We start from the raw sequence: 18,742 nt of genomic DNA on the forward strand, positions 1-18,742 counted from the left end.
TACAGACCTTTGGTTAAGTGTTTAGTTTTTCAGTTACATGAAGTGAAAATAAACCCAAGATATCTGCCCTTCTGTTTAGTTAGAGGACAATATTTGCTTGCTGTGGAGAGTACTGAAACTGAGACCAAAACAGAGTAAATAATTCTTACTGAATGCTTTAAATTCTGTACCTAAAAATAGCTGTGATCTGTTAGAATTGGTAATGATCAACAGTGCCAATGTGGGTCCATTTGTGGGTTAGAAGTGCTTCCACTTAGTGTCTTTTTTTTGTCTCTCTCTCTTTCTAGATGCAGCAATTGTTCCATGAAAACTATGAACACAACCGCAAGGGTTACATTCAAGATCTTCACAACAGCAAGATCCACACAGCCATTACACTTCATCCAAACAAAAGACCAGCCTACCAATACAGGCTGCACAATTACATATTGAGTCGCAAAATTTCTGAACTGCGCTATCGGACCATCCAGCTCCATAGGGAAAGTGCCCTGATGAGTAGGCTGAGTAACAGTGAAGTAAATAAGGAAGATCAGCTACTGGGATTGATGCCATCTTTCAATCATTTCCAACCACATGAAAGGGATGAAGTTATTGAATGGGAGTTCCTGACAGGAAAATTTCTTTACTCGATGATGGAGAACCAGCCACCCCGGCAGAGCCTTAGCAGTGTCCTGCGGGCTGCACTGGATGACACTGTGATGCAAGTCATGGAAATGATAAATGAGAACTCCAGATCTAGAGGAAGGCTCATTGACTTCAAGGAAATACAGTATGGCTACCGCAGGGTTGACCCTCTGCATGGGGTAGAGTATATCCTGGATTTACTGCTTTTGTACAAAAGGCACAAAGGAAGAAAAGTGACGGTTCCAGTGAGACGCCATGCTTACCTTCAGCAATTGTTTAGCAAACCTTTCTTCAAGGAAGCAGAGGAGCTGGATGTAAGAAGCCTGCTGGAGGATACTAACATTGACACTCAGTCTTTCTCTTTTCTTTCGAATTCTTTAAAGATTTTTTCCTCATCATTCCAAGGCACCAAAGACATTGGGGGACGCAGTGACAAGAAAATACATATTCTTGTCCCTCTCACAGGAAGGTTTGACATTTTCTCAAGATTTATGGATAACTTTGAGAAGACGTGTCTGATTACAAGGCAGAATGTAAAGCTGGCAATAATTCTTTTCAGTTCCGAGTCAGGCCAAGACTCCAGGAAACACATAGAGCTAATGAAAGAATACAACATGAAGTATCCTAAAGCAGATATGACCCTGATTCCCATGACAGGAAAGTTTTCTAGAGGTTTGGGTCTTGAAATGGCCTCATCTCGATTTGACAATGGCACTTTGCTGCTGTTCTGTGATGTTGATCTGGTATTCACACCAGACTTCCTCCAGCGATGCAGAGACAACACTATTCAGGGAGAACAGGTTTACTACCCTATCATCTTTAGCCAATATGATCCAAAAGTAACATACAGAGGCCACCTTCCAGCTGACAGTAGCTTTGTTTTCACAAAAAGAACGGGGTTTTGGAGGGAGTACGGATTTGGAATTACCTGTATTTACAAAAGTGATCTACTTACCGCTGGTGGATTTGATACCTCAATTCAAGGCTGGGGCCTTGAGGATGTAGACCTGTTTACTAAAGTGATAACATCTGGCTTGAAGGCTTTCAGAAGTCAAGAAGTAGGAGTCGTCCATATTTTTCATCCAGTTCAGTGTGACCCCAATTTAGATCCGAAACAATATAAAATGTGTTTAGGGTCCAAAGCAAGTACATTTGCCTCTACCATGCAGCTCGCTGAACTCTGGCTACAGAAACATTTGGGTGTCAGGTACAATCGAACTGTCTCCTGACATATCAGCCCATTTGTCTTCTTTAGGGGAGTTTACCTCATTGTTGTTATTATTATTTTATTTTTCTGTCATAGTTTTAAACTCCCTCATCGTTGTCTTCCAAAGACTGTTGACCTCAAGCGGGATGAGTCTGCTGTTCACTGATGTTTCTTATACCTACTGAACTCATGAGGTGAATTCCTTGATATTTCTTTATTTGAAATTCAGTCAAGTCACAGCAATCGTATGATCCCATGGAGGACATCTATGATAAGAGACTGCATCAGAAGAATGTTCTCATTCAGCTTTGGGATGCACTATCATCTTTGTTGCATTTCTCAGATTTGATGTGATACAAATATTTACTGGTGAAGGTACCACAAAAGTGCTTTATGCTTCTTCTGGGGATGGAACTCTATAAGATAAACTTGAGTTTTATAATTTATATGAGGACTTATATGTATAAATGCTACTTTTCTTCATCTTTAGAATTTTTAAAGTAAATGAATAACTATGATTGTACCTTTATTTTTTAAAAAAAAAGAAACGCTGAGGAGCTACTTGCAAATACAACTGGTACTGGCTACCAAGGTCCTTAAATGTCTTATTAGAACAGGAAATTCCTCATGGTGATTCATTCCAAGTGTAAATGAAGTTTATTTTCACAAGGAACAGGATTTAATGAAATGCTCATTTACACTTTAGAAGATTTGTGAACCAATGTTTTTTATTTGCAGACAAGAAGAAAACTATGACTTAATGTTTTATTTATGATAAAGTACAGACATATAATTCTCTTTTTTTGTAACACATAGTATAAGTTGCTGTTTCTGTTTTTAGAATGAGTGTCTAATACATCATTTTTCTTTTACATTCCTTTCATAAAGCTGCGCTTGATACAGAGTGTTAGAAGTATCTTTTTTTTTTTACATTTTCTATGAATATTGGTACTCATTAGCAATTTTTTGTTTAAAAATAAATGTAGAATAATATTTTAAGTTTCAAAATTTACTATTGCTGGTCAAAGTTCCTTGCCAATATATTTATATTAGTGGAGGTTATAAGACTGTTTTAAGATTTATCTTTCTGGACAGCCTGAAGTTGTCATATTGTGGATTCCCAGAGTAAAGTATTTAAAATGCACCCAACATAAGAAATAATTAAATAAATTTTTGTGTTTTAGAGAAATGTTTCTGTAGGGATTTATATATGTGTGTGTGTGTATATTTAGACAGACAGAGAGAAAGATTAATTTCGAAATATGTTCCACTTTTCAATTCAGGCAGCAATTTGTTACAGTCATCATTATTTTTGCCACATGCTTAGAATGTTCCACGTTATACTGTGATAATAGCTCAAATGCATACAATAAACCATCAGAATTCAGCCAAACTTTAATACGGTGGGTACAGCTAATAACCTCAGTACCCTTGATTTCAAACTGTATTTCAAACACAGCTGTATAAGAAAGAGTAAGCAATTACTGAATTTAAGTTTTCAGATGCTTAAAAACATTTTAAACTGTAACTGACTCCTTCTGTGTGTCCTTTCAAAAAATAGCTAAGACACTGAAATTCACTGACACATCTACTTGTATGAAATTATCCTGATATATTTCCTAAGGCACCAGGAAGGTGTGTAAGTCAGTTAATATCTCTTACCTGAAGTTCTCTTTTCTGGATTTACCATGCAAGGAAAAAGGCATCCCTCAAAAGGAATGAGTAAACTCAGAATAAAAGAACAGATAGAAGGCAATTTATGGCTGTCTGCCCTCCCCAAGGACATCTCCTGGCTTGTTATACTCCTGGAGGCTCTTGCCTTACTAGCCTACTATTGTTAGCTCCGGTGTCTGGAGAAAGTAAAATTCAGTATTACTTATGAAATAATTATCGGAAAGTGCTCTTTGAGTGCAAAGGTCATATTTTATTCAATTAGAGAACCAAGAACAAGGAACATACAGTTTATTCAATCAATCTCAAGTAACTGGTGGAGCTCAAATTGCAAATATCAAAAATTGAATGCCTGTTGGTAAATGTCTGTGATGATTTCATAAACAGGAAAAAAAAATAATTATTTACAAAGACATCTAAGGGAATCATTGTTTGCTGGGTTGTATTCCAGTGCTTATTTCAATTATATTTAAATTAGTGGCCAGAAAGTGTTTGCTCAGCTCAAAGTAAAATAGTAGATTAGAACAAGAAATTAAACCAATCATTCAGTGGGGATAAAGATGTATACATAGGGCTTGCAGGATCAGGTCCTACATGATATAAGCAAAATGCTAGTATCTACCAGTACAAATATTTATTTAGTGTCTGACTGATTCATTTGTTTATATGATGAATTACTTTGTTAAAAACCTGATTATAAATGTTTATTATGAAATATGTTGTATTGTCTTTTGAAATAACTATCCTGAGATAACTTGATAACTTGTGTTAGTTTCTTTAAGGGATAATATGCCTCTAAGGAGATCGTATTAAAAGAAATAAAAGCACAAAAGTGTTAGAGTAATGTTATGGATGTATATAGATTAAGATGGGAATGTCTGTGCTAATCAGCTGTTTGCTTTTATCTAGTCTGAATCATAATCTTGATTGTAAAATGAAATTTTTATGTGTATAATGTCCCATTGTAAATGCATAACTAATTAATCCATAATAGAACATAATGACCAGTTTTTCCAAAATCTCCTTGACGTGGGGATAGGTTCCATGATTTCATTGCTGGGAAGTAGGTTGTGAACTGCTGGAATTTTGGCTTTTCAGACACTGCCTTTCACAGACACACACACAGAAACCTCAGAAATCCCCATACCACCCCCATTGTGAAATATTTTCCCGTTCAGGGTACTTAATTTATCAGAGTATTTGCATCTTTTGGATGAAGGAAAAGCGTTCAGGTTGGGCTTCCTAAGACTTGCTGAGTATACTCTAGAGCAGGGTACTGGTTTTCCAGCTGGAGAAAGGCAGAGGGCCAGGCGGAGGTGTGAGACTCAGCCATGGGAGTCATCACCTTCTGCCCATCACATCCTTGCTGCCACCAACACTGCCTGGTGCCTCTCCCTGGAGTTGCAAACAGACAGCACAAGCCAACGCAGAAGAGCTCCACTTGCTGCCACCAGCTGCTTTTGGGAAGCAAACAGACCATTTTAATCAGGGCTTGGGAGGAGTGAAAGGAGGATACCAAACTGAGGTTTCATTGTGTGGGAGCAGCAGGGTATGTTGTGTAGATACTGTGTCTCCCTGTTCCCAGTTGGAAAGGGTGTCTGGTCGCACACCTATTCCCTGCTTCCTCTCAAGGAGTGTTGTGAAGGAATGGGCAAAATCAGCAGTCCCTCCATGCAGTGGGGCTGTTGGGCCTGGACCATGTACTTGGAGTCCTACCTTATCATGGGACATGTGGGGAAAATCTGCCAAATGGTCTTCCCAAAAAGCAGTACAGAGAAAGGCACTTTCTGCACTTATCAAAGGCTAAAAGGATATGCACAGAAGTGCCTTCAGGGCCTTCAAAGCAGTGTGTGCTGAACAATGCCTCAAGACTGTTGCAAAAATTATGATGCTGGTAAAAACAGCTCATAGGAGTGTACTGCAGATCCTGAGGAACTGTGGAGACTTCCAAAGAGCATTAGTTAACAACTACTTTCTTTAAATAGAGCAAATCAGCAATTTAAACTTCTGGTTTCTTAAGAAGTAATTCTAGTGATTACTGAAGGCATAGTTTGCCACAGAGATTTTGCTCCGAAGAGTGCTGAGCTATAAACAAAACGCATGTGCAATCTACATCTGATTTTCCTGCAACTTGAAATCAGTTAAAATTTTTTGAAAAAAATATGGACTAAGAATTCTTGAGCCACTGACTGGAGGAAAGTTGTGTGTTTCTGCTCTATTTTTTAAAGAGAATCAGGTGAGAAGAAAATAAAATGCCTCAAGTAGTTATGCAAAAGTCAATCATGATGTGAGGGTGGCAGTGTTGATTATGGTCCTAAGCTGCAGGACAATCAGATGTTTCACAAAAGTCTAACTATTTACAATAACTGAATATCACTGATGATTATACTCTGTCATAGATCTGTTAGTAACATGTAAATTTAACTCAGTCCATTTTTAATTCTCTCATTTGTTAGAAGAATTTTCTTTACATTTGCTTCTGTTAGCATTTATTCACTTGATTAATAAGCTGGTTTTTAATGACTCACTCTTTACTTCCTATTTTTCTTTCCTTTGGTCTTCCCATTTGTGGTATGTATTAACTACAGTATTTGAAACTTTTGGAGCTAGCATGATATTTCTATTGTGTTGGTATGATGCCACTGCCATATAAAACTGCTGAACTAGAGTATTTTGCCAAATGAGTTTCCAGTCCTGGTTCCAATTCTTTCCAGTTGCCTGTCACTGTAAGTTAAAAGTGCTCTGAATATTATTACTTCATCCCTTCATCTGGTCTCCTTCACACTGGAATCCCACCAAGGCAAGGAAATGCAAAAACTTTCCAATCCGTAAGTCTAGGAAAATGAACCAAATCTCTGGATTTTCTTAATCCCTTTTTATTGTTTGGTTTGGGGTTTTTTGCACTTTCAAATATTTTATCTAGAATTCCAGAAGCATATTGATCAGGTCCATAATTTTAATAAAGTAAATAATGGTCATTAAGGTATAAGCATATGGACTGTATGATACAAAGTGTAATTTTGCATCCTTGTTTTCTAGGTACCTATTTACTAGAGAGGTGTTTGCCATTTGTAGGAACCTTGAAGATAAAATGAAGGCATCCTTGATGATTTAGCTTTATTTAACATTAGTGGAAAGCTTAACCATGTAGGCAGAGATCAAGTGTTGCACTATTTGCCATAGGCTTCTGGATTTTGTTTCTTTTGTAGTGCTGGTGGGAAGATCCTTAGCTCCAGGCAGGATACTTCTAGTGTGGTAGTATTCTTCACAGTTCAGCCATGTCTAGCAATTATTTTAAGTAACTGCAAAGCTATGGACATAGCATCCAGGTTCATACAGCGGCCAAAACTTACTGGACTTACCTAAACCTTTGAGAGACTGATCCTTAGATTCAGAGGGCCTCTCGTGTGGCATAGTCAGATGGTAGGTGCATGGGTCAAATACATCTGCTGCAACAACTTCTGGTCACAGCCATTGAAGGAGGTACCAGCAATGCAATGAGCTCTGTGAAGATAGTCCTAATAAAAAGATGTATGGCATCTAACAGGTGCCAAATACTTTAACTTAGGTAAATTGCCCTTAAGTTATTTAAATACACACACGCAAGATAGAAAGAATAAAATGAATGATCAGAAAAAAAATGATTGTGCTTGAGATCATTAACATTTTTATTATTTGTTATTTGGGAAGCCTCTATGACTTGCTGTTGCCCTTGTTTATGGTAATATGGAGGAATAAACTATACTTATTTTACACATTTGTCCATACACTGCTGACTAAAGGAAAGATGAATAAATGCTTTGAGGATGGTGGTTGAACCATGAGTGACTGGAGAGAGAACTGTTGGGCATAGTTCATCCTCAAAACCAACACTCAGATCTGCTCCCAGGTAAGGACAATTGTTTTAGCTGGCTGACTTGAACAGATGTAGGAAGTAGAAGCCTGAGTTTCTACAAAGCATCATGGCATCTGGGGATCCACCTTCATGCTTCTAATGTGTGACTGCGTGGAGCAGTCCAAACCCAGTGCTGCCATCAGCTGAAGAAAAATGAGGAATGCAGTTAAGTGAGGAGTGCAGTAAAAAGTGTTTCATGGGTGGCAGGATGGAGAGGAATTACGTAAATCCAGAGAGGTGTGTGTGCCCATGTTACGCTAACAGAGTGTAACACAAAAATTGTTTTAAAGCAGAACTTAGCTTTGCTGTCTTCCTGAAAGCTGTTTGCCTTGCTTTGCATTCCTCTTCTACATAAAATGACAAATGCTGAAGCCATGTGGGGCAATACCAAAACTATAGACCTTTCACGCCTCGTTTGTTCTGACCAGCAAGCCCAGGTTCACTGCAATGATACTTTAGCTGGCAATTACGAATTTTTCTTGGTCTCTTTAGACTTGAGACACTTTATAGTTATTTAACTGGGAGTGAAATAATTGACAGCCTTGTTCTATTTGTGCCTAAGATGATCTAGTCTTTCCACTATAACTTCATATATCACACTGTTATGTGTCACATCACTACTTTAAATGAGAAAGAATTTCTTTAAGCAAAGGCTTCTGGACAGTAGTATACACCTGGTGTAACCTTGCAAGCAGAGCTACATGGTTGAAATAAAGTATGTTCATCTGTGGTCTTTTATTTGCTGCATTGATACAATTGTTTTACTTGATTAGAAATACAAAATGAAGATGAGTTATGAGTGAATGTTTTCTGTTGACAAAGCTGAGCACATTTATTTAAATAGCTGAAGCCAAGTGATGAGCCATACACCCGGCATGTGCTGATACTGGAGAATGGCCAGAGAGTATAGGTGTTTTTAACAAAACAAGTTATAGGAAGATGTGTCCAGTAAAAGTGAATGAGAAATGCTGTGTTTTCCATTCCAGAACTGCCAGTAGCAGGTGATTTGTATTGCTTGTAGAATTATATCAGTAATAACTTCTGCCATGATCAACAAGTGTTTAAGGGAAGGACGCAAGGACAGATCCCTGGATCTTGCCCTCATGTACAGAAGAGACCAGAGAGACCAAGATTTAGCCCAGAAGACTCTTAGAAGAAACCTTGCTCTGATAGAAAATGGGACTGGGCAAAGAAGGAAGCATGCAAGAAACCAAATATTCCCTTTTTTTTCTTCATGCTTGACATGTTGCCATGTTCCACAGGGAGCCACCAGGTCTCCCTGCACTCAGCTGGGCACCATTTGAGGAAGCCCATTCATTAAGCCCTGAGGAAAGAAAGCATAAGTGCTGTGTATGTGACAGGAGCAAATACTCATGGGTGATGAGAAGGAAAGTGCATGGGAAGTTATGTAAGGAGCCAAGAGAATGGATTATTCTTTTTTTTGCCTTGTGAAGTAGAAATTTAGTCTATGGGTAACCAATTTTACTCACCTTGATTTGTAAAGAGAAGAGCCAGTTATAAACAGAGGAAGAAATATGAGGACATATATTTGAAAGGAAGAAGATACAGACACAATGCAGGAGACAAGAGTACCTGTGTAAACATGAAATTTAATTAAAGTAGACATTAAAGTAGATGGGAAAAATAGCACAAGCAATAGAAGGAAAAAACTGCAGGAAGGAAAGAAGAGCTTAGAAAGGTTTAATAAAAAACAACTAAAGGACTAGCACAGATGTAACCATTAAGCAATGGTACAGAGTGCTTTGCAGTGCTGCTTGAGAAACATGGGAAAAGTTACAGGAAACATTTCTGCAGCACTGCATGCCACTGCTTTACCTGGGGGTGGCTTAAGAAGCAAATGTCAAGCTAATATTAAAATATTTCCACTTCTGTTTGCTTTTTATCAGAGAATAAAATACCTGTGTTTGTCTTCCTGTTGGTTTGCCCCAACCCTGTGGTAAACATCTATTCCAGTGCTGTGTTATTGGGATTTTCTTTTTCTGAACAGCATAAATAAGATGGGAGAGCCGTCTTTAATACTAACAGTTGGAGCTTAGTGGTAGATAAATGGCAATACCAATGTTACAGTACATCTTCTGAATTGTATTTGGTTTGTAATTGAGATTATATTGTCTTCTAATTAGAAACTTCTGTTTGTTAGTACTCAGAGGTTAAGCCCACTAGAGCAGGCTCCTGCTGGCTTGATCACAAATTCTCCCCACAGATATTTTCCTATGAGCATACAGAAAGACTGTTTAGTTCCCTTTACCTCTCATAGAGCCATTCCCTCTACAAAAAAAAAAAGGTATAAAGATTGTTGAACTCTCAAAACCAGTGCTGAGTAACCTCTTATCTATTTTCCTACAGTTGCTTACTTGAACTCAAGTCAGCATCTGTAAGGTGGTTTTGTTTTTTTCTTTTCATGGTAAATGGATCTGCAAATAAATACAGCTTATATAATGCTGATTTATCTAATTTTTAATTTTGTTTACTTTTTTCTTCAGCAGCTAGGGTTTCAAGTGTTGAAAGGATGAGCATGAATTTTGAGTCCCATTATCTAGTTCTTTTTGGGTCCTAAAAATGAACCCAGCATTGTTTGGAAATATGACCATCACTCAATTCACTAAGACTATGCACTGTAATGTAGTGCAGCCCAAAAGTCTTTTTTGTTATATTTTATCTCCAGGAAATCTAGCATTCTGCCAGTGCAATATAATGAAAAGCAAGAAAGCTGAGCCATTAATGTTATTCTAGATACACGAAGAAGTGTGCTGCTGAGAACGTGGAAGGCTAATCCTCTTCAAGCTGTTGTTCTTAAAATGAAGAGGGACTATGGACTCCAGCAGCAAGGGCAACTCTGGAAGTACATGTTTATGCCATTCTTTATCCTTCTCATTTCAAACTACATGTTTTTATCCTTCATGTGGAAATACTGCATTTTTTTCCAGACTCTCTAGTATGTGCTTGCTGCTAAATGCATTGCTTTGTGACAAAACAATTACATAGGCTTCTTCACAACACTCCTATCAAAGTAGAAAAGAACAGGGACGTATCAGTATAGTTTGCAAATGAATGCTCTTCACACATTTTCTTCTGTTCTTCTTCTTTCTAACTGGAAAATTACATATTCAAAAGCTCTAAAGCTAATTACAGTTAGATTCCTTAAATGGAAATAGGTAACTTTAAATTTGTCAGACTGTGAGCATTTGTCAGGACATTCTGAATTTTAAAGAGACAATTGTGTCTCTGTTTTTTTCCCTAGTTCCCATTACAAGGAGCTCTGAACCCTCCACTCAAGGAGGTCAGTCGGGCTACCATAATGGAAATGCTATTTTCCTGAGTCAGTAATTTCTGTTCTCTTTGTAAGCAAAATACGACACAGCATTATCACTTAGGATCAGCATAGGAACAGACAAGCATGAATAAGTTCAGAATTAGTTATAAAGTGGTTGCAGGAAAGGTATGCTGAAGGTGTCCCCTCCATCCTTACCCCTGTTCTGTAATTGTAGTGAATGCTATCAGATGCTGTCAGCCAACTGACATTGTGATGCTGAAACCACATTTCTTTCCAGGAGTCACTTATTTTAAACACAGAAGCTGTCAAACTGAAAGGGAATATACCAGCACTAAAAATGCTATCACTAATTACTATGGCAACTCTGAAAATTCTGATGTTAATATTAGATACTTTGGTCTGGAGAAAAAAACCCAACTTAATAAAATTTGATGTATCTTACTTATAGTAAAAATATTTAAGCATAAGTACATGCTTTTCATACAAAATATTTAAATCCAAATAGAAATCCTAAACACAAACTGATTTAGATCTGTAATCTGTGAAAAAATGTAAATATGAAGAAAAATATTCTACAGATGTGTTTTGTGGGTAGAGTTGAGAAATGCAGTTTGGAAAGTGGCAGCAATTACCTTGAACTCATGAGTATCTCACCAGTTATTAAAATGTTCTGTTTCTAAAATCACCAACAGCAATGCTCTGTATGGAGAAGTAAAAACTTGTAAAATGTCATCAATTGAAATAAACAGAGGAATGTCAAGGCTTCATTTAAGAGGTGCAGAACGTGTTATTTGATGACCTAGAATAAAAAACCTCTTTTAAGAAAGATTTAGCTGGGGAAGGGAGGAGAAACAAAAAAATTAAAAGCAAGTGAAAGAACATATGCTGAGATTCCCACCTTGATATTAAGACTTCTGCTGAAGCTGCCACAGCTTAAACTGAAAGGCGAGCTATTCTAGAAAACCTTCTTGTTCACAGAGATGATAAGGTGACCAGATGAAAGATGAGCCCTGAATTCAGTGTTTGATTTTCTTGCACACATCACAACCTCAGCTGGTCCCTGGAGGGACCCTCTCAGACTGCCCCATGGCTCCCTCCACCCACTAGTAGATGAGGGTAGAAGCGAAACCACTGTTTGCATAAATCCTGTTTGCTCTGGATTCTGGGACAGGGCTTGAATGTCCTTCCGGAGCTAGAAGATGCTCCAAAGGCCCAGAGTGTAAGCTGGGTCAGAATCAAACTGAAAATAAACATTGAAAAACACTGACTTCAATAGAAATTACCTTTTCTTTACCTGTTCTAGGTACCTGATTCAAGTCTCAGTACCATATGGTTGCCTTTCAGACATACTCCTTGCGTACTTGAATGTCTCTTAGTAGAGCCAGAGCATACACATCTCTTGACAGATATTTTTTTTACAAAAAAGGTGAACATAAGTGAGAAGAAAAACCTCCCTCATTTTTGTATAGTCAGATACTGCTTAACAAACAGTTAACTTCAGTGCTAAAATAGTTATTTTGTGCCTTTGTTCTCTTAAAACTAACCAGCAATCAAATGCAACTACATTTTTGCTGGCTTCGAAACCCACTGAAAAGGCAGTGAAAACGATGGGGAAAAGTTACTGATTTGTGCAGATGGTGAACACCATAGTCCATGAATTTTCACAATGAGAAGCCATCAGATTTTCCTGTTGGTTACAGTGGCCCAGGACTACAACACAACGATGACAGACTATGCTGTGTTATCTGTGTGGGTTTTTTTTACTTTACAAAGCATTAAGAATGTGTGGGAGATAATTCAAAGATGGGACTCTTGACAGAGCAGGGAGCTGTGCTCATTAACAGATTTCCCATTCCCTCTCTCACTTTGTCACAGTTGTCAGCTCATCTCAGATTGTAGAAATGCTTTCAGTCTGCCTTTCTGCATTAGCCTGTCATTAGTTTTACACTTTGTTCTTTCATCAGTGTCTCTTAATTACTGTAATTTTGTTCTACAGTCTTTTATAAACTCATGTTCCTTTTTCGCATTTTCATCCCATTGACTTGAAGGCCATGACTCCAGCAGTTGCAAATGGAGTTAATGGACTAAAATACCCACCAAACACCAATTATTAGGTACCAACATCACAGCTCCCACTTTTTTGCAGTTATTTCAGGAGATAAGGCTTTGATGTAAATTAAAGGGCAATGTCCACGTGTGGAAGGGAAGGAGAACAAACCAGATTTCATTACATTTTATCTGGACCTGGTTGTGGCTTCAGTCCAGTTTCCTGGCTGATGGATGGTTCTCTGCTGCCCACTTCTGAGTAGACATCAGATGTCCCTGCCTGTTCGCTAGTGCCAGTAGCTTGCAGGAGTAGGCTTTATAACACTTACAGGGATGGACTAGGGGTGATACATTTTGCTTACTCCCAGCTGACAAAAGCAAAATGCTGAACAAAGAGTAATGCTGTTCTAAGAATAACTTTCAGCTAACAGCTTCAGAAGAAGTATGTTCAAAGGTAGGGTGATCCTATCTAAAGACCACCTTTATAAGACAACTATGTATTCGTTTGTTTGGTGGGATTTTCTTGGGTTTTTGGTTTGGTTTGGTTTGGTTTTTGTTTGTTTGTTTTTTGTTTTTTGTTTTTGTTTTAAACTGATCCATGAAGACAAATTCTATCTTACTGTCACTGTTCCTCTTTTTCAGGCAACAGACATTAAAAAAAAAAAAGTGTGTAAAGTTTTTGTACAACCAAATTAATTGCACTCTTGAGTCTGATAGAGGGGCACTTAAAGTGGAAAATCTACACAGTGGTAGAGGTAAGTCTCTATAAGCAGATACAAATACCCATTTTCTGGAACATACATTTTTTTGCCATTGAGTAATGTAGTTATAAACTTCTAAAGCCAGAACAATGCAATTGAACTTTAAGTTGCAAGGCGACTGAGGTGCAGAACTCATTGATCTTAACACAAATTACATGGCTGGAAAACTTACGTTTCTTTGCAAATGTATGTATAGCTGTTCAGTCATTCTTTTTGTTATTTAGTATTTCTACCAGCTGAAGCATTTATATGTGAAGTAAAGTAATTGGAAGTTACTGTAACAGAAATGTCTGTAATGTTCAAGTTCATGTTTTTATGATTAGTGTTTCCATACCAGCAAGAAATTGTATGCTACCATATTATATGTAAAAGCATTATCTCTGCAAAGCTGGCCTCACGAGATCCTAAATCAGTGTATCATTTCATTAAGGGGTTAAGCACAAAGGCAGTATCAGGCAAAAACCACATGAGGCTTTTTTGTTACTGGGGTGCACTGAAGCGCACAAATGGACTTGGTGGCCTCTTGTACATGGTACAAATATAGGCCAAAAAGCAGAATGGACCTCAGAGACCTACTAGCCATGTTTCAAATAAGAAAAGAACGGAACAAAATGAAGATATATTAGTCAGCAATGGAAAGCAGAATGCACTCCAGACATCTGTATAAGAAGCTTGTTTAAAAACGTAACAAAGGTTTGGCAGTTTTAACTTATGTTGATGATAAAAGAAAGGTTGTGTGTATAGAGGTGAGCTCACCTCTGGAAATGCAGAAAAGTAGCATTCATTTTAGGGAATGCAGAAGATAATTGGCTGGCATTTGTGTTTCTAATGGTTCTTATCCTAACTTTGAGTTCTAGTATGGCTTCCACCAAATTTATTAAGCTTGTCAAGGAAGAAATAAGGACACAATAAATATCATTGCCCTTGTCAAAAATGTACTCTTCATATGACTTACAATCTCTTCAATGAAACTTCAGGAAACTGCATTATGCAAAATGGAGCATGTGTTGTCAATCGGTCAAAGGTTACTCAAGCCAGACAGGTACCTTCCACAAATCATTACTGTTAATTCAAACTGCTAATGTTGAAACTGGGAAGATTTCTAAAGGGTCAGTGGTGGTGGAGATGATGATGTTTAATGGCATCCTGTTTCTAGGAAAGACATCTTGATCTCACAGGTTTTAGCAGGTTGTCAAATTACATTGCTTTGATTAAACTTTGAGCTGCCAACGGATTGTTCCTGAGATCAAAAATATACAGGCTGACAGAGGGAGTCACATTTGATTCCTTTGGCATTTCTATAAGAACAACTGTGATTGGAGAAGTTTTCTACCTGCTTCTGCCAGCAAAGTCCTGTGAGCCATTCCAACTCTGACAGCATGGCCTGTTTGTTTGCTAGCTTCAGTGGTGTTTGTATCTTCACTTTTTTCTGTGAACAAGTTCACAACCTATTTTACAGGGTAAGCAGGACATTTCTTCCTGACTTCACATTCTTATCTAAATAATCATGGCATGCAGGGGGTCTGGGCATAAACTCCACCCCTATGTGCATCCTGTCATGCTTCTCCAACCACTGCAAATTTAATCTCAAAACTCACCTCAAGCATCTTTCCCACTCTCCTTTTACTCTTGCACCACCTGATGTCCAAACCTGTAACCTAGACCATCCTTTCTTCATGTGACTTTTGGCCATAACAAATAACCCTTTTGTTCTCTAGATAAAGGAAGATGTGGCACAACACCTCTACAGCAGTTATTTCTCTCTGTCACCCTGTGCTTCCTCAAGATGTCCTGTATTTCTTTCCAGGCCTGGAAGCACTAGTTGCCTCTTTGCAAATGTAATGCCATAGTTGCCAGCAGTGCAAGTAGTGACTGACAGTTAACTTTGTGCTCAATCAGTCCTAGAATAAATTAGAGCAGGTATAGGGTTGCTGCAGTGTGTACCCACCAGATATGCAAGACTAGCATGGCAACTCTTTGTCATTGTCTTCCTAGGGTTTTGCTAACTCCATCCCATTTGGGAAAAACTGAAGATAGGGTTAGACAACTTCTCACAGCCCAATGATGGGCTGTTGTCAGTGATAATTCAGCCCTCTGAATATGAGGAAAAATTCTTTACTTTGAGGGTGCCAGAGCACTGGAACAGGCTGCCCAGAGAGGTTGTGAAGTCTTCTTCCCTGGAGACATTCAGGACCGCCCTGGACACATTCCTGTGCGATCTACTCTAGGTGTACCTGCTTTAGAAGGTGAGTTGGACCAGATGATCTCCAGAGGTCCCTTCGAACTCTAACCATTCTGTGGTTCTGTGATCATTCCTGTTCTTTCACTCTACAGACACGTGCACCATTAATTTTGCTTTCTTCTCCTCAAAACCTTTAAGACGTGGATTGTAGTCCCAGTAATGAAGCTGACCTGAGTGACAGTTAACAGTCCTTCCACTCCAACAGCTGCAGGAATCCAACTGCCTCCAAAACTGAAGTTCAAGCAACCTGTCCCCTGCTTCCCTGAAGCTGGGTGCAGCCTTTTGTAGCCTCAGCAGCCACAACCCCTTTGCCAAGGCTGAAGATTTATAAAGAGTGATAGAGCTCATAAGAAAATTTGCTCTAAACTTATTTCAGCTTTCAGTGTAATTTTGTCCTGTAATCTCAATCCTTAGCATTTGTTATTATCTGTTTCTCCTGGACGTTGTTTTTTTACACCACTTTTCCAAAAGCTGATCTTGTGCTTACCACAATAGCAAAGATGCTGCAAACTTTCTGAGACAATTGAAGAGTTTCAAATCATGTCTAGTGTAGCTTTAACCAGCCAAATAATGTACTCCAAAGGACATTCGTCCTTCACTCTACTCTCCTTCCCTGCAGAATTCCATTTTAATAAAAAAAAATCCCTGCAGGAAATCTTTAAAATCCTACATCAAAGCCTTCTGTAAAGATGGCTTCGTCTATAAATGGCCCATAAAATAATAGAAATTCCTTGTGTCTTACTCTCAAAGTGAGGGCAGATGAAAAGGCAACTGTGATTCACTCCTATGGCTGAACGAAAGTGGTACAGAATTCAAAAGTCATTTCTAAAAGTTAATTCATCAAAAAATGTTATATATTGCATCACATAGATATTGCTTATTTGGAATATGGTGTACTGCAATCTATTTTATCAGTCTGATTTATGAATCCTATCTGGCTGCAAAAAGCACTTTCTGAATCACTTCACTTTGTTGCAGTCTTTTGATACAGAAGCTAACCTCTGTATCAAAACAGGATAAACATATCCTGCTCTGAGTGACTGCTTTTGAGTTTCTCAGGAACTGAAGGAGCTTTTAGAAAAGGCAAGTAGTTTAACTAGCTTCTGTTTACCACCACCACCCCTGCCTCCTGCCCCAACCAATCTCAGCCATTCAAGGTGGGTGAAAAAGAACACGTAACTCTGAGTCACATCAAGTTTTACTGGAGGACAAGATGGCAAAAAAAACACTAAATACTCATAAATTAATGTTTTAAAATATTTTAGAAAGGTTTTTGCAAGAATAAAACAGGTAGAACATCTAAACATGTTTTGTTGGCAATGGTGAAAGACTTGCTTCCTAAGCGAACTTTATTTTATTTGAAGGTAAATACAGAACCAGAACCTCAGTGCTGTTCAAATGTGGTCTTAGTGAGTGGCTTCCTTGACACTGTCTACAAACATCAGGACATTCCCAACCCATCCATTTCACTCGTTTTCTGAGCAAAGTTGAGACTACTGTGATACCTACCACTTGAGCTCCTCTGTCAAGTAGCAGAAACTGTGTGCTATGTCCTTTGATGCTTCACGTTGGGCAGGAATCATATTAGCTTTATGCTTCTCTTTCAGTTCCGGCATGCTCTCAAAAACTGTTTGTAAATTAGGTTACAGCTTTTTGTGGCGTGACTCGTGTCAAAATTAGATAACTGAAACCAGCCAGAAAGATGGTGTGAATATGCCACTGAGTATATTTATATGAAAAAAAACCCTCTACTTCCAGAGACATGTAAAATACACAATTTGTACTACAGGTATTACTCTGTAAATCCTGATATTGCTACAGTAATCTCGAGTGTCCAGCTTGCCATTACAAGATCAGTTGTTTTTAGTTATAGGAAACCTTGGAGCACTTCTATATTGAGTTCTAATAGATGATTCAGTCATAGAGGTATTCCTTAACGGCTTCACAAAACTGTCATTTCTTCCTTCTCTTAATTGTTAGATGCCACCAGCAATAGTTTAATTGCTCACTTGCTGCTCTCTGTAGCTTTTACCTTTATTGGTCTGTGCATGAATCTGTTTTGACAGACTTACAATGAGACCGATTTGGCACGTATTTGTTGCCACTATTGATGATCACCACACTCAGCAAGTCTAAGCGACCTAGAGTAGACAAAACAGAAAGAGACAATACAGGGCACTAACTGGGTAAACCATTTGTTCCTTTGCGTAGGAGGAAATGTCACTGCCTAAAAAAACTGACAAAACATAGATTCTCTTGTTTCTATATTCCAGAAAGATAACAATACATACGGAATATTTTCTATCAGTATCAGTGGCATTCACCTTAGTGCATTTTCTTCCCTTTGGTGCTTTAGACTAGGCTTGCAGGAACCAAAATTAAGCCAAAATTATTTTTAATAGATACCTAACATTATCATAAAAGAACATGAAAGGGGCAAATAAATTCACTGTTTGATAGCAGGTGGATCACAGTCCCAGGTTTTCAAAACACAAATATGCAATGGCTTAGTTTATCAATACAATATCATAGGACTTCAACTGATATCTCTGGCCATGCTGGTAGTCAAGCTGGCCAATTCACTGTTTCAGTTCAGTCCTCAGCAGGTAACTGTCTTCTTAGTAACAGCAACACTGCAGTTTATCTTAGAAATATCAATAAAAAACTTATTGACATGCTTCAAATCTTTTCTGCCTGCTTATCCCTGGGTCTTTTCCCTATAACATCTTCATATCGTTGAGTGTCCTACTTACCACTGCTGGACAAGTTGGATCCTCCAGAAAAGCTCATGGTAGCTACTGCGTGGATCTTTTTCAGTTACAACTTTGCAGGGTTTCTAGCAGTACATATTACATCTGAAAACACATTCAGGCTACTAGCTCAGAGAGAAAACAGTGTTTTGTACTGGAAGGCTGCCTGAATACCATCCTTTGAAAAACATGCCTGTATGGATGAACAAAATTAAGTATAAAACATCCAGGAGGTGAAAGCAAGGACAAGT

The 18,742-nt window shown here is 38.2% G+C and overlaps 1 protein-coding gene across 1 annotated transcript in view; it reads left to right on the forward strand.

The window, feature by feature from the left end:
- CHSY3 (chondroitin sulfate synthase 3) overlaps positions 1 to 11,459 on the forward strand; it is a 170,660-nt gene extending 159,201 nt beyond the window's left edge. The window contains exon 3 of the mRNA XM_005502786.4: positions 288 to 11,459. Coding sequence (XP_005502843.2) covers positions 288 to 1,853 — 1,566 coding nt within the window. The 3' untranslated portion in view covers positions 1,854 to 11,459. The remainder of the gene's footprint in view (positions 1 to 287) is intronic.
- Positions 11,460 to 18,742: the final 7,283 nt, after the last annotated feature.

The sequence above is a fragment of the Columba livia genome, chromosome Z, assembly GCF_036013475.1.
Source record: "Columba livia isolate bColLiv1 breed racing homer chromosome Z, bColLiv1.pat.W.v2, whole genome shotgun sequence".
In the NCBI taxonomy this organism is placed as follows: Eukaryota; Metazoa; Chordata; class Aves; order Columbiformes; family Columbidae; genus Columba; species Columba livia.